The 24,724-nt window shown below is 42.9% G+C and overlaps 1 protein-coding gene across 1 annotated transcript in view; it reads right to left on the reverse strand.

Annotated features, from left to right (window-relative positions):
- HTR7 (5-hydroxytryptamine receptor 7) overlaps nucleotides 1-24,724 on the reverse strand; it is a 79,004-nt gene that overhangs the window by 6,792 nt on the left and 47,488 nt on the right. Inside the window, exon 2 of the mRNA XM_032231690.1 lies at nucleotides 448-1,197. Coding sequence (XP_032087581.1) covers nucleotides 448-1,197 — 750 coding nt within the window. The remainder of the gene's footprint in view (nucleotides 1-447; nucleotides 1,198-24,724) is intronic.

Consider the following 24,724-nt stretch of genomic DNA (forward strand, 5'->3'; position numbering starts at 1 on the left):
GTGGAGATCCGGACCCTTACTACCCTCCCGGCCTTCCGTAAAGCTACTAAGTCCTGGCTGTTCCGGCAGGCTGGGGGCTGTTAAAGCACCCAGCCCCGTCTTAATTGTGGCTGTTGTGGATTTTAAAATTGTTTCTATTGTCTTATTTATTCCCTCCCCTGTTTATTGTGAGCCGCCCGGAGTCCTTCGGGAGTGGGCGGCATACAAAACCAATAAACCTAACCTAACCTAGATTTTTACTTTCTTACTTTGTTTCAACAATTGGGATGTCCTTCACTTTTTGTCAACTTTCCCCGTAATTTCTCATAAGACCCTTTTTGGTCCCATAAATCGAGAAATGTCTAGCAATCTATTTTTAGATCGTTTGTTCTATGCTTGGTTTTATTTGGGATAGAAAGTCTATATGGGAACCTAAAAGCAAGTGTAATAGAAGGGAAATGACCTTACAGAACAAACTCTGGTTTTTCGGCAAGCTTCAGGGCCTCATGCATGCCTGCAGCCGAGAGTTTACGATTGATGTTCCTATATCTACATTGCAGCAGATTGCGGTAGGTGGTCCTCAGGTCCCGATTGAAGAAGGCGTATATAAATGGGTTAATCAAAGAGTTGGCATAACCCAACCAGAGAAATGTCCTCTCAATCCACAAAGAGATACAACTGCACGAGGTCCCACAGATGAAGGGTCTAGCAGTAGAAAGGATGAAAAATGGCAACCAGCATACGGTAAAGGCCCCTACAATTATTCCAAGGGTGGTGGCTGCTTTTTGCTCCCTTTTGAAGATAGAAATGTTCTTCCGTTCATGCTTAAGCAGACGTGAAAAATTGGTGCACTCTTCGGATTCCTTGTGCAGTTTCACCACGCCGTTGGCGGAAACCATCCCTTGGCGTTCGTTGGGTCTCGGGAAACCGGCAAATTTGTGTTTGGCTGCACTTTTCTTGGCAGCTTTGAAGATCTGATAGTACATGAACAGCATCACTGACATGGGGATGTAAAATGCAACAGCAGTGGAATAAATTGTGTAGCCAAAATCCTGGCTGATTAAACAGACTTTGTTGTCATTAATATTCTGAGCCCATCCAAACAGCGGGGGCAAAGTGATGGAAGCAGACAGCAGCCACACGCAAAGAATCATTTTAGCCATACACTTTCCATTTTGTCTTACGGGATAGGTGAGAGGTCTAGTTATGCCAAGATACCTGGAAAGATAAAAACAAACACCAAGAGTTAGTCTATGTTCATTGTCAGTTTGCGGACTATTTATAATTTGTAATTCGTAATTTAATGAGCTTATATGCCGCCCAATCCTGGAGGACTCCGGGCGGCTTACAAATACAAGATAAAATAAAAATAACCAATAGGGGAGAGAAAACGAAAACAGTTTAAAAAACACAACATACATTCGGCTTAGCTGGGGGTTGGACCTGAATTATAGATCAACAATCCCAGGCCTGCCGGAACAGCCAGGTTTTGGTGGCTTTTTGGAAGGCCGCGAGAGTGGGAAGGATCTGGAGTGTGTGGGTGTGTGAGGTCTCTTAACAATGCTTTGCGCACTAAGCACATAGCGCTTATAAGCAGTATCCTGAACGACAGGAAGTGAGCTTTCTATAATCTTCTAGACCAATGATGGCAAACCATTTTGGCACTGAATCAACTGGAAGGTGTGCACATACATGAACCTTGGAAACTCTAAGGCCAGCTGACTGGTGCGCATGTGTGACCGGGCCATCTGATCTTCTGGTTTCTGGCGCACATATGCAAGCTGGTCTTAGTGTTTCCAGGGCTCCGGCGCATGTGCGATCACTAGTCTAGTATCTTCTTAATTATCTCTTCATCTTGCAGTGTTTCTTCATCTTTCCAATATTGTGCGAATATAATCCAGAAGATCAGCTGGTGATGGTGGACATGCCCAGAGAGGGCTCTGCGTGCCCTCACCATCACGGTTCTAGACTGACCTTCCCACTCTCTGAATGGACACTCTCTGAGGCACTGCAGCCACCAAACCGAACAGTGATATGTAGTTTGTTAAAAAAAACGCTCACAATCATGCCTCTGTAAAAAGTGGCTAGGACAGAAGGAGAAAGATGTGCTCTCTGACACAGGAAATGCAGGTGCTGGTTTGCCCGCTTCCCTAAGGATGGCATGGGGAGAGACCAGTTTAGATTGTTAATCTGCACCCTCAGATACTTAATTCAGTTGACCACATTTACAGTTGCATAATACTATGAAATAGCAAGAGCAATAGCAGTTAGACTTATATACCGCTTCATAGGGCTTTCAGCCCTCTCTAAGCGGTTTACAGAGTCAGCATATCGCCCCCACAGTCTGGGTCCTCATTTCACCCACCTCGGAAGGACGGAAGGCTGAGTCAACCTTGAGCCGGTGAGATTAGGACCGCTGAACTGCAGATAACAGTCAGCTGAAGTGGCCTGCAGTACTGCACCCTAACCACTGTGCCACCTCGGCTCTGAGTAACAATACTATATTTGTAATAAGGTAACAGTAACAGATTCATGCAAGTCTGAATGAACTTTCCTCTTCTTTCCATTTATCTTTGTGAGAACTAGGAAAGGTTTTTTTTTCTGAGATATTTTCTCATATTACATTTCTGCCTCAGACTCAGATTTCTTTTACGTGGTTGTCGTCTTGATCTTTCTCCTGTCCCTCAAGGTCATTCCTTCTTCTCATTACAATAGGTTATCATCAGATAGCACTCAGTGCTCTGTGACTTCATTGCTAATCGTGAATTCTGGTCATTCTTTCTGGCTACCTACGGATTTCTTTTAACTGTTTTCCATTTTGCTATCTATCTCAATATGAAAGCACTTAGACTTACTATATATGGCACTTAGACTTATATAGCGTTTCATAGTGCTTTACAACCCACTCTGAGCAATTTACAGAGTCAGCATATTTTACTGACCACAGATGATGGAAGGCTGAATCAACATTGAACAGGTCAGGGTCGAACTGCTGGCAGTTGGCAGAGTTAGCCTGCTGTAACCCGATAAAAGGGTGAACGACAAAACCGCGCCCGACTAAACCGTGTCGCTAAAACCACAATGTCATCAATGCGCTGACAACAGCGCGGCGACAACAGCGCAGAGACAGAAGGGCGCTTTACAACACCACGTCAACAGAAAGCCGATTTAACTTAAGGTAAGGGTTAGGTTTAGGGTTAGGTTTAGAGTTAGGTTTAGGGTTAGGTTTAGGGTTAGGTTTAGGGTTAGGTTTAGGGTTAGGGTTAGGGTTAGGGTTAGGGTTAGGGTTAGCATTACATTTAGGTTTAGGGTTAGGTTTAGTTTTACAGCGCGCTTCTGTCGCCGCGCATTCGTCGGAGCGCTTTAGAACACACGGTTTTGTCACCGCGGTTTAGTCTGGCGCGGTTTTGTCGTTCGTCCTTTTGTCGGTGAACCTTAGCCTGCAATGTTGCATTGTAACTACTGCGCCACAATGGTTCATCCAATTCTGGTGCAAAGAGAATCCCAATACAGCAGAGATTTGAACCAAAGATTTCAGTAATTAAAGCTTAATGCCTCATCATAAAACTAGTACTAATCTAGATTCAACCCAACTTTCTGCCCTGGACCTTAGAAATTAAACTTGGTTTTATTGGTCTTGGTCAGTCATAGATTTAACCTGTTTTTGAATTCTTTCCTCCCTCTCCAAAATAAACATACGTTCAGATTAGAGTGTTTTCCCAAAACCAAAGCAGGGGAGAAGACCTCATGTATTTTATTCTGAATAATCCAAATAATTATCTGATCAGTATACTATTAATGCTCTTTAGATGATAAAGGCTCAGCACATTGAATGCCATGGGTTCACCGAGAAAAGGGCGAACGACAAAAGCATGCCCGGCTAAACCGCGGTGACAAAACCGCGAGTTCTAAAGCGTGCCGACGAATGAACGCTGAAGCACGCCGACAGAAGCGCACTGTAAACCTAACCCTAACCCTAAACCTAAACCTAAACCTAACCCTAACCCTTACCTTAACTTAAATCGCGCTTCTGTTGGCCCACTGTTGTCGCCGCGTTGATGACATCGTATTGATGACATCGCGATTTTAGCGCCACAGTTTTGTCGGCGTGCTTTTGTCGTGCGCGCATTTGTCGGGTCACGAATGCCATGTACTATGATGCTCTAGCTACATGGAAATACAAACTTAAAACAGGAAATATTACCTAATACTTGAAAATAGCAGTGCACAAGAACCATCCGAAACTTGCTGTTATGTGTACATTATTCATTTCTGATTGTCATTCTTGAGAATGCAGAGTCAACAGCCACTTAATTCTGACTCAGTAGTTAGAATTATCACTGTTAGTTGAAAGTCTCAGGAAATAACTCCTTTGTATTGATTTGTGAATCTCTCAGCTTTTTCTTCAAAACGTTTCATCCATTGCTTTCAAATGAGAATAGGAAAGCTGAGATCCTCCAGATTTTATAGGAAATTCCAGGTTTCCAGTGTTCAGATTTCACCCAAAACATTTTTGATGCCATTCCTTTCAGCACTGTGCATTTACTTACTGAAATAAATAATGATTTCATATCTCACAGTTCTGTTTATTGCAACTGTCAAATGGGCTTATCTAAACTGGCTTAACTAAATAGATTAATCTTTGAAAATATTCACTTTTGATATTTAAAATATCAATCTGAAATGCAGTTAAACATTTTCATTTTGCTTAAATGAATATAATGGGGTTTTTTTTTTTGGCATTTTCAAGCCGCATTTCTTTCATGGCTTGGTTAGTTCCCATATCCCCCTCCCCTCCCCCCAAAAAGGACAGGCAGTAGTCATGTGGTTTTTATTTGTTAGATAAAATGCACCATGAATACTTAAAATCGTCACTCTCCTACCAAAAGAAAAACACACACCAGTATTATTTCTGATATTAAATTTGCCATCTGTCAAAAATGGTGTAGGGTCTACTTGGATGGGGGGTTTGGACTAGATAACCTACACGGTAGAGCCGAGGTGGCGCAGTGGTTAGGGTGCAGTACTGCAGGCCACTTCAGCTGACTGTTATCTGCAGTTCAGCGGTTCTAATCTCACCGGCTCAAGGTTGACTCAGCCTTCCATCCTTCCGAGGTGGGTGAAATGAGGACCCAGACTGTGGGGGCGATATGCTGACTCTGTAAACCGCTTAGAGAGGGCTGAAAGCCCTATGAAGCGGTATATAAGTCTAACTGCTATTGCTAAGGTCCCTTCCAACTCTGTTAATCTGTATCGGTAAATCAGGAGGAACAGCCTAGAATTTCGCCAGGATCAAAGGATAAGGGGGAGGGGGGTAAACAGAACTCTCTGTTTGGTTTCTAAATTGATAGGAAATCATTGGTAGGATCCAAATGTCATTTATCATGCTCCTTAGGAACGAGTAACTTTTATAACAGTCTGAAAATAAAATTAATATCAAGAAAATGACATGGAAGCAGTTACCAGAAGTCAAAGTCAACGCAAGGGCGTCTTTATTTATTTTTTAATTGCATCGGAAGTAAAGCCAGTCTTTTGGGGAAATTCAGTACTACTATTCAAAAGTATTTCAATAATTAAACAGTTACACATATTAATAAGGTTTCCGCAGAAGTAGCTGTGTTTCTTTTTCTGCTGCCAAAAAGCATCCAACCTTAAACTCCCAACAATGTTTTGTTCTGCTGCCTCAATCTCGCACAACTACAACTCTCACAATTCCCTCAGGCCTCTTTTTTTGATTGCTTTAGCAGAACTCCAACCCAACAAGACTTTCCTTTGTAATCATGTTTTCTCACTTTCACTGTTGGTTAAGAGATGAAAAATGATAAACGCCAACAGGTACAAAGCATGAGACAAGCCCCTCTCTTGTCTCCTTTGATGTCTCTGTAGATATTATTGTAATATTGCTATTTGTCTCTTGTAACAGCTGCAGAGGTGGGTTCCTACCAGTTCGCACCTATTCGGTAGAACCGGTTCGTCAAATCTACCGAAACGGTTAGAAGAGGTTCCATCAGTGGACCCAGAAAGCAGGCCACACCTGCTGGAAGAGGGTCCAAATTTTTTTGAAACCCACCACTGGTGGGTGTGTAATGTCCCGCAGTTATCTACGCATTAATAATGATCTAGTAATATTTCCTTCTACATTTTAGGGACCTTTCCTTACATAATTGGTGTTGTCTTTCATACTTTTGGATTTCTAATTTCTGTTTCCGTTAGTCGGCAATTGCTAAAACCAATCCCACGTGAAAAAGTATTCAAAGCCTTCTTGATTTTAATTGTCAATTTATTTATTCCTGCACATTGTAATATTTATTCATTTACATATCACTGTTTTTCCACCGTTGTGCAAACACAATTCCAGCAGCTGCTAACATGTGTAAAATTAAATATATATTATACTCCCTTTCAAATAGCCAACAAAATATTTCTGGTTTTAATTCCATATCTTGCTTTACGATTGCTTCTAACCACTAACTTCTGAATAGCTACGTGGACCGACATAAGTACTAATTCATAATTTCATATCCGGTCACATGGGCAGCAAGCCACTCCCATCCGGTCACATGGGCAGCAAGCCACTCCCATCCAGTCACATGGGCAGCAAGCCACTCCCATCCGGTCACACGGGTGGCAAGCCACTCCCATCCAGTCACACGGGTGGCAAGCCACTCCCATCCGGTCACATGGGCGGCAAGCCACTCCCATCCGGTCACATGGGCAGCAAGCCACTCCCATCCGGTCACATGGGCAGCAAGCCACTCCCATCCGGTCACATGGGCAGCAAGCCACTCCCATCCGGTCACATTGGCAGCAAGCCACTCCCATCCAGTCACACGGGTGGCAAGCCACTCCCATCCACTCACATGGGCGGCAAGCCACTCCCATCCAGTCACATGGGCAGCAAGCCACTCCCATCCGGTCACACGGGTGGCAAGCCACTCCCATCCGGTCACACGGGTGGCAAGCCACTCCCATCCAGTCACATGGGTGGCAAGCCACTCCCATCCAGTCACATGGGTGGCAAGCCACTCCCACAAAGGAGGCCACACCCACAGAGTAGGTTCCAAATATTTTTGAAACGCACCCCTGAACAGCTGTATGATTTTTTGCTGTTGCTCCTTTGAGAGATCTTTGTTTTTCTTATCCTTTTGTCTCCCATTATTTGTTCTGACATCCAATTTGCTTTCTTCTGTTCCTTGGTCTCTTTTCATATTCATCCTTAATAACTCACTTCATTTAATTCTACAGTTCCTCGGGTTCCTATCAATGAAGTTCAGAACTTCAAAGTGATGCTCTATGTTTGTTTTGATATTGTTGGGGCCCGTTGGCTGCCAGCAAAGCTAGCAGACGAGGGGGAGAGGGAGGCTGTAATAGATTTATTCTTCAGAATAAGCCTATTTTCTGGTCAAAGTCCAAATAGAAATAGCAATAGCAATAGCAGTTCAACTTATATACCGCTTCATAGGGCGGTTTACAGAGTCAGCATATTGCCCCCAACAACAATCCGGGTCCTCATTTTACCCACCTCGGAAGGTTGGAAGGCTGAGTCAACCCTGAGCCGGTGAGATTTGAACAGCTGAACTGCAGAACTGCAGTCAGCTGACGTAGCCTGCACTGCTGCATTTAACCACTGCGCCACCTCGGCTCTCTCTATAGAGTTGTATCCCAAGAAATGATATTAATGAATAATTACAAGATCTTTCTTCCCAACGGTTTTTTTAAATTCGTTTAGGTACGGCTAATAATAAAGCTTGAGGACATTCTAAAGCTCAGGTCAGTATTGTATATAGTAATTTCTACAGTCCTTAGCACCGCAAGTTAATGCATTTAAATATAAAATTTGGAAAAAATGCAACATTACCAGCACGATTAAAATTATATCAGTATAAACTTACAGTAGTTTTATGAAATGTAGTACCTATAATTCAAGTACAGTACTCTGTATAAAAATGTGTTTTTCACGCCAGTAAATCTAAATCTTCATCTAAAAACTAAACAAACATCTATGAAGCAGTTTTCAAACTACTGCCTTCAGTATATGCACATAAACTCATTTCTTTTAACTTCAAATGTAAGATTTTTCTTCAACTTAATGTAAACTGATGGGTTTCTTCTGCTGGAAGCGTACAGAAGAAGAAACACATTAATCAGCCATTTTGCTGTGTATGGGATAAAATAAAAAGTGTCTTTCAACAGAATTATTTCCCTTCCAAATAATGGCAAAGGATAGCTGTTCTGACCCGCCTTCTTCGCTCTTCACAGACGACAGTCAGACAGACTTAAAAGGAAATAACTTTATCAGTCCTGGCTCACGCTGGCTGCGAGCCCAAAAATAAACATAAATAAAGTCTCTGGCAAAAAAGGTTACGCAGCAGAAGGCAAAAACAAAGAGCTAATTACAGCAACACCAGGTTTACAGAAAGAAAGCGAATCACTTATCCAAGTGTCTCTTCAAATCAGGGTTACAGAAAGCAAACCACTTATCCAAGTGTCTCTTCGAATCAGGGTTACAGAAAGCAAATCACTTATCCAAGTGTCTCTTCGAATCAGGGTTACAGAAAGCAAATCACTTATCCAAGTGCCTCTCACAAACAAACCACGACCGATGAACAATGAACCATGAACGAACGACGAACGTTGACTTCTGCAACCAGGGCGTGGCACCATCCATCCTTTTATCTGCAGAAGACGACACTAACGAACCCCAGCTGCATTGTTAATCCTGCATCCCAACTCAACTCACAGCAAACCTCTGCCGAGTCACAACAGATAGCAATGCCTTATTTCATCTGCAGTCTGTAATGTTCTATATTTCATTGCCCCCAAGACTGGTAAGAACATCTGGAGGCAGGGGGAAACATCTGCAAAAAAGGATGGATAGGCACAGCGCCTACCACTACTGCCACTTTCTGAAAGTTAGCAAAGACTGAAGCTAACTAGTGGCCAGCTACCCTTCAATTGTCCAGCTATCACTGTCCAGCTATTCTTCAAATGACTAATAGGAGACGGCACAGAATAGTATTTAATCAGAGACCTATCTCCATCTATATTCATTTTTTTGTTGCGCTCGTTTGTGATTCCACCTTTACCCCAAAATCTGAGTAGTGGCTACAAGAGGGAGTTGCAAGGCCACAAAAGCATCTTTCTTTATCTGCCAATGATGGTGGTTAACCCTCTCCAAGCAAGGAGAGAGATTGGCTGCTCAGAGCTGAAGGCCAGCTGAAATAAGAGTTTTGGCTAAGGGGGAAATGTCCTGCCCTCAAGTCAGTATTTCTAAGGTAAAAAACAGAAATTGTTTTGAATATGATTTATCATATACAACAGGGTGCTGCAGAGAATCTGGAAATAAATCCATCTACCCATCCATCCAGTGGTGGGTTTCAAAAATTGTTCAAACCTACTCTGTGGGTGTGGCCTCCTTTGTGGGAGTGGCTTGCCACCCATGTGACCAGATGGGAGTGGCTTGCCGCCCATGTGACCGGATATGAAGATGCCGACGACACTTGTCAGAACCACCTTAAATTATCTCACACACGGCACTGGCATGCATAAGAATAGGTCTGGGTCCTCATTTCACCCACCTGGGAAGGATGGAAGGCTGAGTCAACCTTTAGCCGGTGAGATTAGAACCGTTGAGCTGCAGATAACAGTCAGCTGAAGTGGCCTGCAGTACTGCGCCCTAACCACTGCGCCACCTCGGCTCTTTTTAGATTAGATTTCACTACTGGTCTGAATACTTTCTGAATGCACTGTAGCCATGTTTCCGTGTCTGTCTTGCAAGTCTGACAAGTATTGACGCAAATCCTTCTTCTGAAACTAGTGTTTACTTTGAAGGTAAATCCCTCATGGTTTTGTTTGGGTTTTCGCATCTGTTGTTCTGCAATGCAGAATGTCCCGGTTGACAAGATAGAGTCTCCGGGAGCAGAGGAACAATGTAAACAACTCAAAACGTTTTGCAGTAGAGTGCATAACAATTCCACCCTGAACTCACGTTGTGTCATGTACTTAGAGCCAACTAAGGAATTTGTCATGTGAGACATGAGATGCTTATTCTATCTCCCCTTGCAGTCAAAATGTGTCATGATTAAATTAAGTAAAAATTTGCTATTGTTACGTAACAGCAAGGTAGTTATCTCGGGACACCTCTACAAATACGGTAGTCTTTGTACCTCCAAAATTAAATCCATACCAACGTTAATCTTAGACTATCCTCTAGGTACAGCAGGTCAGCTAACTGAGTATAAGAGAGACGAGCAGTTTCTAAATTAGTTGGTTGGTTGGATGGATGGATGGATGGATGGATGGATGCAGAGGTGGGTTCCTACCAGTTCGCACCTATTCGGTAGAACTGGTTCGTCAAATCTACCGAACCGGTTAGAAGAGGTTCCACCAGTGGACCCGGAAAGCAGGCCACACCTACAGAAGAGGTTCCAAAAAATTTTGAAACCCACCACTGGTCCTTGGATATGATTATTCTACACTATCATGCTCCTATTTATAAAACTCAGTGCCTCTGTGAAAGGTAAGGATGACTACTGCGTTTGTGGTGCAATCAGAACATTGCGTGTGTTGAAGTCGTTTTAACGCAAACCAAAGATGCCTTTTAAAAAACAAGTTTACATCCTATTCTTCTGCATGCCAGTGCTGTGTGTGAGGTCATTTAAGGTGGTTCTGACAAGTGTCGTCGGCATCTTCATATCCGGTCACATGGGCGGCAAGCCACTCCCATCCGGTCACATGGGTGGCAAGCCACTCCCACAAAGGAGGCCACGCCCACAGAGTAGGTTCTAACAATTTTTGAAACCCAGCACTGCCATGTCCCCTTTGCAGCTGAAGAAACTAGCGAAGGTGTATTTTGAAACTCTTGCCCCATCCAGATTCAAGTTTTAGACTAAGTTGACTTTTATCTGACCTTTCCCTTGGCTGCCAGCCTCTCTTCGCCTTGCCTCTCAAGTCATTCCCACCTACTATTACAATACACCAGCAGGAGAGGTAGTTCAGTTACTCCTCCAGCATCTGTTCTGCGCCATTCATTACCAGCGTCTTTCCTAACCAATGCAATTTGCATTTTTTTTAAAAAAAAAAAACCAGTTACATGCAAAGAGACATTTAGCATCATAAGAAACTTGGCCAAAATGCTTCTGAAAGGCCTCTTTACAATCATAATGGTTTGATTGATTGACTGACTGATTGATTCATTCATTCATTTTCTGCTTCATTATGTCAGTGGGATAGGGGATATATATAGCACAAAAAAACAATATATCAAATAAAGAGCATGATATATGCATGCTCAATTGGTCAATGCCTCAGCTTTCAAGCTGCCAAGATTTTGGGGATGCTATATCCAGAAATGAGGTTCCAGAGAACCCTTGACTGGTGAGGAAGATCCCAAGCTCCCAGCTGAAGGGAAGACTTGAAGACCAATGCCGTGTTGCCTTTCTCTTGTTGCAAATGCTACAGTATTTAATTTCCTGAAATGCACAAATTACAGACTGATGAACTCTGTGTATATGTCTGCCGGTTCCACCACAATACCGCGAAGCCCTTATCCATGGAGACATAAGTGCGAGGGCTAATCCGCGCTGTCTGAATCGCTAAAGCAAATGCGACCTTACCGCGCTGACATAAATGCGAGGGCAAATCCGCGCCTTCCGAAGCACTCAGCCTAACCTAACCCTAAACCTAAACCTAACCCTAAACCTAACCCTAAACCTAATCCTAACCCTTACCTTAATTTAAATCGGCTTTCTGCCGCCGCGCTGTTTTAAAGCGCCCTTCTGTTGCCGCGCTGTTGTCACCGCGGTGATGACGCGCGGTGATGACGTCGCGGCTTTAGCGACGCGGTTTTATCACCGCTATTTTGACGAGCGCGGTTTTGTCGTGCCACGATGTCTGCCTACATGCAAGACCGATTGCCTGGCTCATGCCATCCAAGGCCGACGGCTTCATGCCACCCAGATGTGGCCACAAAGAATAGATTTAAGGCACAACAGGTTTTCCATCTCCATCCTCACTGCAACCGAGTGATGCCCCTTTATTTTGAACGGTTCACCGACAAAAGGGCAAATGACAAAACTGTGCCCGACTAAACCACGGTGACAAAACCGCGTATTCTAAAGTGCTCTGACGAATGAGCGCTGAATCGTGCCAACAACAGCGCGGCGACAGAAGTGCGCTGTAAAACTAAACCTAACCCTAAACCTAAACGTAACGCTAACCCTAACCCTAAACGTAACCCTAAACCTAAGGCTAAACCTAACCCTAAACCTAACCCTAACCCTAAACCTAACCCTAAACCTAACCCTAAACCTAACCCTAAATCTAACCCTAAACCTAACCCTAAACCTAACCCTAACCCTAAATCTAACCCTAAACCTAACCCTAAACCTAACCCTAAACCTAACCCTAAACCTAACCCTAAACCTAAACCTAACCCTAACCCTTAACTTAACTTAAATCGCCCTTCTGCCGACGCGCTGTTGTAAATCGCCCTTCTGTCGACGCGCTGTTGTCGACACGCTGTTGTCGGCGCGTTGATGACGTCGCGGTTTTAGCGTCGCGGTTTAGTCGGGCGCGGTTTTGTCGTTCGCCCTTTTGTCGGGTCACGATTTCGAACAGCACATTTACTTAATGGACCCATAAAGATGCAAGTGGGATCAAACTCTCTAAAATACACTCTAGAAATGCAACTCTTACTAGTATCTTTCTTTGCTCCTTTTTCAGAAGATGGCCGGTAAAAGATGGAATCGAACTCCTCCAGATTCCTAAATTACTAAGCCTTATAATGCTGCTTTAAATATTACATACGGGCGGGCAGTTTTCTCAAAATTTCACTTTTAGTATCGCTTCAGTACTTAAAATTTCCTCCCCTTAATTACTGCCATCTACATTATTGCCTTTGTATGGAATTTCCTGGATCCTTCTCCTTAATTATTTCTATAATTGTTTAGAATTCATTTTAATGCTATGGATAATGGATTTTTAAAAGCGTTCTTGGCATTTATGCATTTCCTCCATTAAAGAAATGGGGCGGGTTTTTTTTTTATTCCTTCCTCTCGCATTTATATTTTTCTCCTTTTTTTTTGTCATGCTCACAGATTCCTTCCTTCCCTCCCTCCATTTAGCATACGAGCATATTATACATGGACTTGCAATATATATTAACACTTCCCCAAGATTAAAAAGAACAATAAAATATTTAAAAGATCTATATTCAGATATCAATGTCTAGGCCAGATATATCAAACAGGTGACCCATGGGCCAAATCCGGCTCATGCTAGGCCCAGAATAATCTCGCAGGGCCGTCCCGGAGATGGTGGGGGACTAGCTGATGCCACTCTGACCCCAGCACACCCGGCCACGCTCACCCAGTTGAATGTGATGACCGGGCCACACCCGCCCCAGTCCTGTAAGGGCAAACAAAATTCTGATATGGCCCGCAATGGGATCAAATCTCAGGGTTCCAAATAACATCCAAAATTAAATCATAGTCCAAGGCAAAGTATTGCTCAAAGTTCCAATTTATTAAGAGAGCCATGTTGACACATCTGGGAAAACCCAAATCTGAAAGCTTCTTGGTTTTCCACACCCAGTTGAAAGTTCAAGTTCTTCAAGTTCTAGAGCCGAGGTGGCACAGTGGTTAAATGCAGCACTGCAGGCTATGTCAGCTGACTGCTAGTTCGGCAGTTCGGCTGTTCAAATCTCACCGGCTTCAAGGTTGACTCAGCCTTCCATACTTCCGAGGTGGGTGAAATGAGGACCCGGATTGTTGTTGGGGGCGATATGCTGACTCTGTAAACCGCTTAGAGAGAGCTGAAAGCCCTATGAAGCGGTATATAAGTCTAACTGCTATTGCTATTCTTGCTCCCACCCCCACAAGTCCATCATATGGCCCAATCTTCCACTGCCATGCTGGGAGTTCCACCCATCCATTTCCGGTCAGGTGCAGAGGTGCAGAACAAAGGATGACCTTGGCAATCTAAAAGGAATTTTATTTTGGTTACATCACATCTTACTCCTTACTATCCCCCTCCCATTTCCCCACTATAGAAACAGCATAGTAGACCCAAAAGGAAATTGGCTGCAGGAAAAACGTTTCCTGAACCCTTGGTGTAGGCCATCTAACCATTGAGCTGAGGTGGCGCAGTGATTAGGGTGCAGTACTGCAGGCCACTTCAGCTGACTGTTAGCTGAAGTTCAGCGGTTCAAATCTCACCGGCTCAAGGTTGATTCAGCCTTCCATCCTTCCGAGGTGGGTGAAATGAGGACCCAGACTGTGGGGGCGATATGCTGACTCTGTAAACTGCTTAGAGAGGGCTGAAAGCCCTATGAGGCGGTATATAAGTCTAACTGCTATTGGTATTGAAGTGCAACATCATTTACATGAAAAAAAATCAGATAATGGATCGGTATATGCTCTTAAGTTACAATCAATCATATGATCTACAATTTGATGTGGGACACCACAGTCACACTGAGGGAAGGATACTATGCCCCATTTAAACAGCGAGTCCCAGCAGATACATGTGAGATACAAATACTATTCAGGATTGTCCATTGCTGGCGTGGTAATTCAAAGCCTGGCCCTCTTTTCATGGAGTCCCTGGTATGTCGTCTTCTTAAGACATATCCCTCCTTTCATCTCTGCATCACTCTTCTTTTCTGTCATTTCATCCCTTTCAAGAACCTTCTTCTTTTAGCTCTCATTTCAAAGTTTGTTATAATTTCCATCAGACGACAGAATTGTTCATGCAATAGCATTGCCTTTTTGCCCTTTTTTTCTCTCTGGGGAGTGAGGCTGAAATGATGTTTAGTTTTAACTCTCAAGAGTGGTGCGCTGTCCTCCCACATTTTCATCTCTGCCCCCCCCCTCCCTCCAGTTGCGACGCTCCCGTTGGCTTCTTCCTCTGCGATTGCCAAAATTATAAGTGCGTGTATCTCCGCACACATCTGCCTGCATTTTTACTCTTCACTGCCGATTACACAGAACACTTCCCTTTTGATAACACAAGAGGGAACACGGAATTGCTGATTTTGCCATGTGACAATCAGCCGGCGCACAGGATGGATGGCAGTCCAAGTGAGATAACATGCTGTTGCCAAGAAAAACATCCAACGTTACAAAACACATTCTTTGAACACTTGGCTATTTGAACAGCTGCTTTCATTAAGAGATTGTGTCAGTGCAGTACTATTGTGAAACAGACGTGTATCCTTTCTCGCACAGCAGCTAACCAGGATTACGGCACTGCTGTATATTTTGCCAAAAAGTTAATGAAGAGGCTGTCAGCCAGCGCAGATCCCTGTCATCTGCCAGCACGGCTGCAGTTTGAAAGCAACGTAAGGGATGAATTTTCCCGAGTAAGAAGGAAAGTTTACAATGAGATTTGCCCAATGTTAGCAACCTCTTTGGGAACCTGCTCTGGCATTTGGGCTGCGATGCCCCCCAAAACAGCATTCAGTCTTCAAATATGTTCACATTGATTCGTTTGTTCCAGCTAATAGGATCAGACGCTTCTTGAATGGTGATCCTCACTTAGGAAGTTTCAAGCTGGGGTGCAAATGCTTTGAAGTACAACAGACTGCTAAATAAGAACACGAAATCCAGTGAAATCTTCTCCACCTCCCTTCTTGACTGCTTGGATGATAAAACAAAAATTATTTTGTTTTCAGAAAACTGTACAGGTAGTCAGTGAAAAGAGCAAGGTTCTACATTTAGGCAAGAAAAACGAAATGCACAGGTACAGTATAGGTGGTACCTTGCTCAAGAGTAGTAAATGTTAGAGGGATCTATGAATCCTAATGGGCAACCATTTAAATATGAGCCAGCCGTATGCAGCAGCTGCCAAAAAAGCCAGCACAGTTCTAGGCTACATAAACAGAGGGATAGAATCAAGATCACGTGAAGTGTTAATACCACTTTATAATGCTTTGGGAAGGCCACACTTGGAATACGGCATTCAGTTTTGGTCGCCACGATATAGAAAAGATGTGGAAACTCTAGAAAGTGTGCAGAGAAGAGCAACAAAGATGATTAGGGGACTGGAGGTTAAAACATATGAAGAACGGTTGGAGGAACTGGGGATGTCTAGTTTAATGAAAAAAAGGACTAGGGGAGCCATGATAGCAGTCTTCCAATCTCTAAGGGGTTGCCACAAAGAAGAAAAAATCAAATTATTCTCCAAGGCACCTGAGTGTAGAACAAGAAGCAATGGGGGAAAGTAATCAAAGTGAGAAGCAACTTAGAACTGAGGAGAAATTTCCTGACAGAACAATTAATCAGTGGAACAGACATTGCCTCCAAAAGTTGTGAATGCCCCAACACTGGAGGTTTTTAAGAAGATGCTGGATAGCCATTTGTCTGAAACGGTATAGGGTTTCCTACCTAGGCAGGGGGTTGGACTAGAAGACCTCCAAGGTCCCTTCCAACTCTGCTATTCTATTCTATTCTATTCTATTCTATTCTATTCTATTCTATTCTAGTCCTTAACGTTCAGCAGTTCATTTAGTGATCTTTCAAAGTTACAACAGCACTGAAAAAAAGGCCTTTTGACCATCTTTCACACTTACGACCGTTGCAGCATAGTCAAGTGATTAAAATTCGGACACTTGACAATTGGTTCACCTTTACAACGGTTGCAGTGTCCCCTTTTGCGACCTTCTGACAAGCCAAGTCAATGGGGAAGCCAGATTCACTTAACAACTATGTTACTAACTTAACCACTCCAGTGATTCACTTAACAACTGTGGCAGGACAGGTCATAAAACAGGGCAAAGCTCACTTCACAAATGTCTCACTTAGCAACGTAAATTTTAGGCTCAATGGTGGTCATGAGTCAAGGACTACCTGTAATTTAATAGTGACACGGTCATTGCCTTTCCCTTCTTCGGAAGGCACAAAGTCTCATTTGAATCAAGTGTGATAGGTTCATGCAATTATTCTAGCAACGGAGGTCAGTTGACATTGTCTTCTTCTGGATTTTTTTGTTAAAAAATCTAGCTTGCAGCCCTAGAACGTCCTTGTGATCTTCCATCCAGTGGCTAATCAGATCCAATCTTATTTAGTTTATGTGTTGGCTAAGTGGGCAAGAACATTAAATTATAAAATCCTGGCTCATGCCGGCAATTTAATAATAAAGCAGGCCAGTAAAATAAAAATGGTTTTAGAAGATTCTGCAGGAGCCTGATCTCCAATAAATAACCATTAAGCCCTAAAAGGTTACAGTAGCATAGAGGCTGTGGAAATTTGGCCATATCAACATTTCTTAATATTACGCCCCTTTTTGAAAATGTTCTTTTTATATATATATATATATAATACTTTTTTATTTTCCATTTTCATAACATACAATCACATGTATACTATTACATAGCTAGTATCCTACTGTATTAAGTAGTAATTACATCAGTTCCTCTTGTCATCAACGCCCAGAAAGATAAAAACCCATTATTAGCTCTTCTGCTCTCCATACACCTCCTTCTTCTGCCTCTCTCCTACTTCCTTTCTTCCCTCCATCCTCCTTTCCTACTCTACTTCCCCTTCCTTTCTCCTTCTCCTCTCTCTTCATTCCACTCCTCCTTATCCTCCTCATCTTCCCCCCTTACCCTCTCTCCTATCCCTCTCTTCCTATCTTTCTTCTCTCCTCTGTTTCCCACTCTTCCTCTCATTGGTGTATTTCCGCTTCTGAGCAAACTCCATTCTATGTTGATGGTATTTATGCTTCCATATCAATATACTTATATATACAATATATCTTAGTTTTAAAGAAAAAATAAGAGAAGACAGTATACATGTGCAATCGTATTACTTTAAAATCTAACACCCCTCGTCAAGCCTAATATACATCCCTCCCTCCCACCATTCTCCCCAACCCCCCCAGCCTTCCCTCCCCCGACTTCCCAGAACCCATACACGATATAAATATTTAACAAAAACAGTCTAAAATATATTGGAAAAAAAGAATAGAAAATTGATAACATCTTTACATTGAACTTAGCTCCTGCTTGCTAGGCTAACTTTAAACAATTTATATCATTCCGGATCTTAATCATAAGCTATCTGGAATTTCTTAGTCCCATATTTATTTTGTATATAATCAATCCATTTTTTCCAGTCTCGTTTATATCTCTCGTTTGAGTGGTTCTTAAGATATGCAAATGTTCAACTCTTGCAAACCATTTCAGGGTATTCTTTAACAAAGTTGGCTTGTTAAGCAACCATTTCAGCCAGGATGCCCACATAACCACTTTCTTTCAAATATAAAAAGGACATTTCATATTTAGCAAGGATATCAAAGCAGCCTCTATGCTATATAGATAAAAAAAAATAAAGCCTGACTGTGAATGCAATTTCCACTTGCAGCCATTCCCACTAAAATCGGTTCATATAATTTTACAGCGAATCCATCTTCTGCCACTAAGTGCTGGTTTAAAGAGATGGAAAAATCTGCATTCCAATCCACTGTCATCTTTGCAACTGGAATCGAAGACTTCCACCCTAATTATAGCTATATACAAAACATGATGGCACCAATTATTTTTAAAGCAGATCTGAGTGGAGAGGAACATTCCTTAGCTGTTTTTTTTTCCTTTCTGACAACCTTAGCAAGAGGCATTCTGAGGCATCAGCTTCATAAGCCATTATCACCCCAACAGCACTGATATCGACAGAAAAAGAATGTACCAACTGCCAGATCTATATTAAACTATATAAGTCAATGCTACATTACACCCAGACAATATAATTAATTTCAAATTGTCATATTTCAACTACAATCTAATTGTACAGATTATTGATTGTAAAAAGATAGAAATTTGTGTTGTATGCCAATATCAAAACATTTGTGTTCTCTCTCTCTCTCTCTCTCTCTCTCTCTCTCTCTCTCTCTCTCTCTCTCTTTGTATCATTCATATACATTTCTTGAATTTTTTTAATGAGCAAAATAGCAACATCTGCAATGTCTCGACTTGTAGAAAAACTTCCTTGAGGTAACAAGATTCCTGATCAATTGCCACATTGGTTGAACTTGCAAGAGCCTTTTACATTCAACAAACACCTTTCCTGTAGAAGTAACATCACAATTTTGTTGAGCACAGAATCTTTTCCACACACTTTTGAAATAATAATACACCTGTCTTGAAATAATAATACCAACATGCATATACCTTTCTTGAAGTAATGATGCTACCAGCATATCATTGAATGCCCCATCTTCTCCAAATGTACGCATTAGAAAATCATATTATTTAAAAGTTGAAAAACTGACCAGAAATAATAGCAATAGCAATAGCAGTTAGACTTATATACCGCTTCATAGGGCTTTCAGCCCTCTCTAAGCGGTTTACAGAGTCAGCATATCGCCCCCACAGTCTGGGTCGTCATTTCACCCACCTCAGAAGGATGGAAGGCTGAGTCAACCTTGAGCCGGTGAGATTTGAACCGCCGAACTGCAGATAGCAGTCAGCTGAAGTAGCCTGCAGTACTGCACCCTAACCACTGCGCCACCTTGGCTCTCTAAAATAAGCTTTACCCAAGCAACTTAGATTACTTTCATGAAAATAGTAAGCAAGAATCATGCTTACTAAGATGTCCTCATGTTCAGTGGAATTTGTTTCTAGATAAATGTCTTTCCGGATTGCAGTTACAACTATTTGAAGTTCCAAAATGGAGAATGTAAAAAACTGGGGAGTTCACAGTTTGCCCTGCAGCCACTACTGAAGTAGAGAAATGATCCCTATGGCATTCAATTTCAGCCAATTTGGCAATTGATCAGGAATCATGAATCAAGTTTCGTTTTCTCTTTGCTCTTGCTCCATATCATACACGGGAAGGACTTAGGGGTCCAATTACAGAACAACAGATCTAGGTCTAGGGGCTGCCCCTGAAGAGTGTTCGGAGACTACAATTGGTCCAGAATGCAGCTGCGCGAGCGATATTGGGTGTACGTAGGTACACCCATGTTACACCTATCCTCCACGAGCTGCACTGGCTCCCTATTGGTCTCCGAACACGCGTCAAGGTGCTGGTTATTACCTTTAAAGTTCTACATGGCCTAGGACCTGGATATCTCCGTGACCGCCTCCTGCAACATACCTCCCAGCGCCCAATAAGATCGCACAGGGCGGGCCTTCTCCGAGTACTGTAGACTACGCAGTGGTCTACGCAGAGCCTTCTCTGTAGCTGCCCCGGCCCTCTGGAACGATCTACCCCCTGAGATCCAGACCCTCCCCACTCTCTCGGCCTTCCGTAAGTCTGTTAAGACCTGGCTGTTCTGGCAGGCCTGGGGCTGCTGATCTTGATTGATCTTCAGCCCCATTAAATCTGAGTGCATGTTGTGTCCTTCTTTTAACTCATTTCTGTCCTGTATTTTAAACTTTTTAAAATGCTTTAAAACTGTTTTTATGTAAGCCGCCCGGAGTCCTTCGGGATTGGGAGGCATACAAATCTTGTATGCCCTTGTGACCTCAAGACTGGTTACTGCAACGTGCTCTACATGGGGCAGCCCTTGAAGAGCATTCGGAGACTTCAGCTTGTCCAGAATGCAGCTGCGCGAGCGATCGTGGGTGCACCTCGGTACACCCACATTACACCTATCCTCCGCGAGCTGCAAGGGGTGCCTATTGGTCTTCGGATATGCTTCAAGGTGCTAGTCGTCACTTATAAAGCCCTATATAGTATTGGACCTGGGTACTTGAGAGACCGCCTGCTGCCAATTACCTCCAATAGACCGATTAGATCCCACAGATTAGGCCTCCTCCGAATTCTATCCACTGGCCAATGCCGACTGGCGACCACCCGGAGGAGGGCCTTCTCTGTGGCTGCTCCGACCCTCTGGAACGAGCTCCCCGTGGAGATTCGGACCCTCACCACCCTCCAAGCTTTCCGCAAAGCCCTTAAAACCTGGCTGTTCCGACAGGCCTGGGACTGATGAGTTTTTGTCCCCACTCGAATGGTGTGGCTGTTGATTGTTTTTAAATTGTGGTATTGTTTTGTCTATGTCCTTTTTTTTCCTATTTGTATCCCCCCCCCCCCGACTTGGTTTGTGAGCCGCCCTGAGTCCCTTCTGGGAATAGGGCGGCATAGAAATATAATAAATTCAATTCAATTCAATTCAATTATTAAAATTGGAAAATTGGAAATTAGGTAACAACAAAATTGGAATGGACCCCCAGCTCAGGCCGAAAACCCTATACCATTTCAGACAAATGGTTGTCCAATGTCTTCTTAAAAGCATCCCGTGTTGGAGGCAAGTTGCTCCACTGATCAATTGGTTCTGTCAGGAAATTTCTCCTCAGTTCTAGGTTGATTCTCTCCTTGATTGGTTTCCACCCATTGCTTTTTGTCCTGCCCTCAGGTGCTTTGGAGAATAGGCTGACTATGATCCAATTCGTGACCCGACAAAAGGGCGAACGTCAAAACCGCGCCTGACTAAACCGTGTCGCTAAAACCGCAATGTCATCAGCGCGGCGACAACAGCGAGGAGACAGAAGGGCGCTTTACAATAGCGCGGCGACAGAAAGCCAATTTAACTTAAGGTAAGGGTTAGGTTTAGAGTTAGGTTAAGGGTTAGGTTTAGGGTTAGGTTTAGGGTTAGGGTTAAGTTTAGCGTTACGTTTAGGGTTAGGGGTTAGGTTTAGGTTTAGGGTTAGGTTTAGTTTTACAGCTTGCTTCTATCGCCGCGCTGTTGTCGGCGCGATTCAGCGCTCATTCGTCAGAGCACTTTAGAACACGCGATTTTATCACCGCGGTTTAGTCGGGCGCGGTTTTGTTGTTCGCCCTTTTGTCGGTGAACCGTCCAATTAATTAAAAGCAGTTGCATCAGTTCTTCTGAAACTATGTAAGAGGTAGGGTGGATAGATTATTTCTTGATCACAATGCAATTCGGAGTTGACTTAAGGCCCAGATTTATTAGCTCATTTCCTGTGTGTCGTATTCCATTTTGCAGGATTTTTTTTTTTTTATTGAAAGGGAAAGCACATTCTTAACCTAAAGTGGTTCAGCAGCAACAACAACAACAAGCATTAATAAATTAAAAGCTAAAATTAACTGAAAAGGTACTTGTTCACTAATTAGGAATATACAGCAGCCAGAATTACCATTTGAGATGAAACTTATGTAAAAGGAATCATTTATAAAAGAGAGAGAGAGAGAAAGAGAGAGAAGAGGAGGAGACGAATGGTATTTTTGGAAGTGATGCTTCCTGCTGCTATATCTGCAGTTCTAAAGCATAATATTTTTCAAGTGCCAATTATTGCCATACGTTCTCGTTAAAAAGCAATGACACACTAGCACCATCATAATTAAACAATATAGGAACTGTTATAGGGAAGGATGGTGTATGTGTGTGTGTGAGAGAGAGGGTGGTGGTGGTGGTGGAGATAATGTTTTTCTGGGATACATTCAGTAGAGAGGAAGAAAGGGAGAAGTACGTGGGACTCCTTCAATTCCAAATAATTGAGTGAAACCCAAAAAACACAAAACCTACTTTGTATCTCATGCTGAGGCTAACCTCAGAAACTGTGTGGAAACCATGTGAAACCGTGCACAGAAGCCAGGACTAGAAAATGCAAGGGAGCTGAACGTTTTCTCAGCCAGCAGGAAAGCATCAATCTTCCAATGTTTCTTTAGAAGGATGCTATCATTTTTAAGAAGTAAAGGAAGGCTGACTATCAGAAGGCGCATGAACTAAATAGGCTCCTGGAGAGAAGGAAGGGGGGAAGGAAGGAGGAAAGGAAGGGGGAAAGGAAGGAGAGAAGGAGAGAAGAAAGGAGGGAAGGAAGGAAGGAAGGAAGGAGGGAAGGAGAGAAGGAGAGAAGGAGGGAAGGGGGAAGGAGGGAGGAAAGGAAGGGGAGTAGGAGAGAAGAAACGAGGGAAGGAAAGAGGGAGGGAGGGAAGAAGAAGTAGGACCGTTGTAAGATAAGATGGATATATGGGATGGTAAGAAAGCAATCTTCAAGTATATTGTCAACTGTAGGGAAAAAATTGTTATAAATACATATTATTAATAACAGTTATGAGATCATATAATTGTGAATGTATATATGAAATTGATAAAATAATTTTTTTTAAAAAAAAATAGGCTCCTGAGCCTTCTTTCATTCTTGTCCCCCTGGGGGTTTTCGTGAATATAGTTGAATTACAAGGAAATTTAAATGTATTTATATACCCTGTGAGGATATATACACTGTACAGTTCATTAAACTGGTTTGTTCACTAAACTATCATTTACAAACGATCCTGGGTACACAGAACATCAATCAAGGCAACATCAATCAAACCATATGGGAACACAACACAATGTGTGACTATTTTTACTCCCTCCATTTCCCCCTAGGTTTAACTAGAGCCGAGGTGGCGCAGTGGTTAGGGTGCAGTACTGAAGGCCACTACAGCTGACTGTTATCTGAAGTTCAGCAGTTCTAATCTCACCGGCTCAAGGTTGACTCAGCCTTCCATCCTTCCGAGGTGGGTAAAATGAGGACCCGGATTGTTGGGGGCGATATGCTGACTCTGTAAACCGCTTAGAGAGGGCTGAAAGCCCTATGAAGCGGTAGATAAGTCTAACTGCTATTGCTATTGCTACTGCTATTAACTTTTTTTTCATAATTGTAAGTGAAATGGAATTTGGATAAGCATGTTTGCAGAGAAACATATGGCATCCAAATCCACTTGAGTTAAGTGGATTAATTGTTAATCATAACCGCTAATTCCTTAATCGTCATCTCAAGGAGAAACTTGGTCCTCGGGCATTACCTGCATTCACAACTAGCATGAAACTCTCCATCAGGTTTCCCCAATCAGGGCTCAGCAGTCAATCTCCTAACCCTTCATGGCTTAAACCTCTTGGTTACGCTTGGCAGTATATTTTCAGACTAGAAAATAAGGCAAATAGCCTTGACAGATAGTCCAGATCTGTTCTCAAAAGTGTTAAGGGGAAAAAACAAGAAGTCCAAAACAAAAAATAAGGTATATACAAGGGATTCAGGCAGACACCTCTCTAATTTGCAATTATTGGGGTGGGGAATAAAACAGTCAAGCTTGCCAGATTCTGTTACTGTATAAAGTGGTTTTAGCATTTTTGGAGGGGATTTTTTTAAAAATTTGGTTTGCATAGTGGGGCCGAGAGACGCACAACTTCACAAGATTAGAATTTTTACAGCACCCAAGAACGAAGCCGCAGCAGTGGTGGGTTTCAAAAATTGTTCGAACCTACTCTGTGGGTGTGGCCTCCTTTGTGGGAGTGGCTTGCTGCCCATGTGACCGGATGGGAGTGGCTTGCCGCCCATGTGACGGGATATGAAGATGCCGACGACACTTGTCAGAACCACCTTAAATGACCTCACACACAGCACTGGCATGCATAAGAATAGGATGTAAACTTGTTTTTTAAAAGGCATCTTTGGTTTGCGTTAAAACAACTTCAACACACACAATGTTCTGATTGCGCCACAAACGCAGTAGTCATCCTTACCTTTCACAGAGGTCCTGAGTTTTATAAATATGAGCATGATAGTGTAGAATAATCATATCCAAGGACCAGTGGTGGGTTTCAAAAAATGTTGGAACCTCTTCTGTAGGTGTGGCCTGCTTTCCGGGTCCACTGGTGGAACCTCTTCTAACCGGTTCGGTAGATTTGATGCACCGGTTCTACCGAATAGGTGCGAATTGGTAGGAACCCACTTCTGGATCCGACCCCTTGTGTGGTGGCTATGCTAGACAGCCCCTCTCTACTGCCGCCTCAATTT

The sequence above is a fragment of the Thamnophis elegans genome, chromosome 15, assembly GCF_009769535.1.
Source record: "Thamnophis elegans isolate rThaEle1 chromosome 15, rThaEle1.pri, whole genome shotgun sequence".
Lineage (NCBI taxonomy): Eukaryota > Metazoa > Chordata > Lepidosauria > Squamata > Colubridae > Thamnophis > Thamnophis elegans.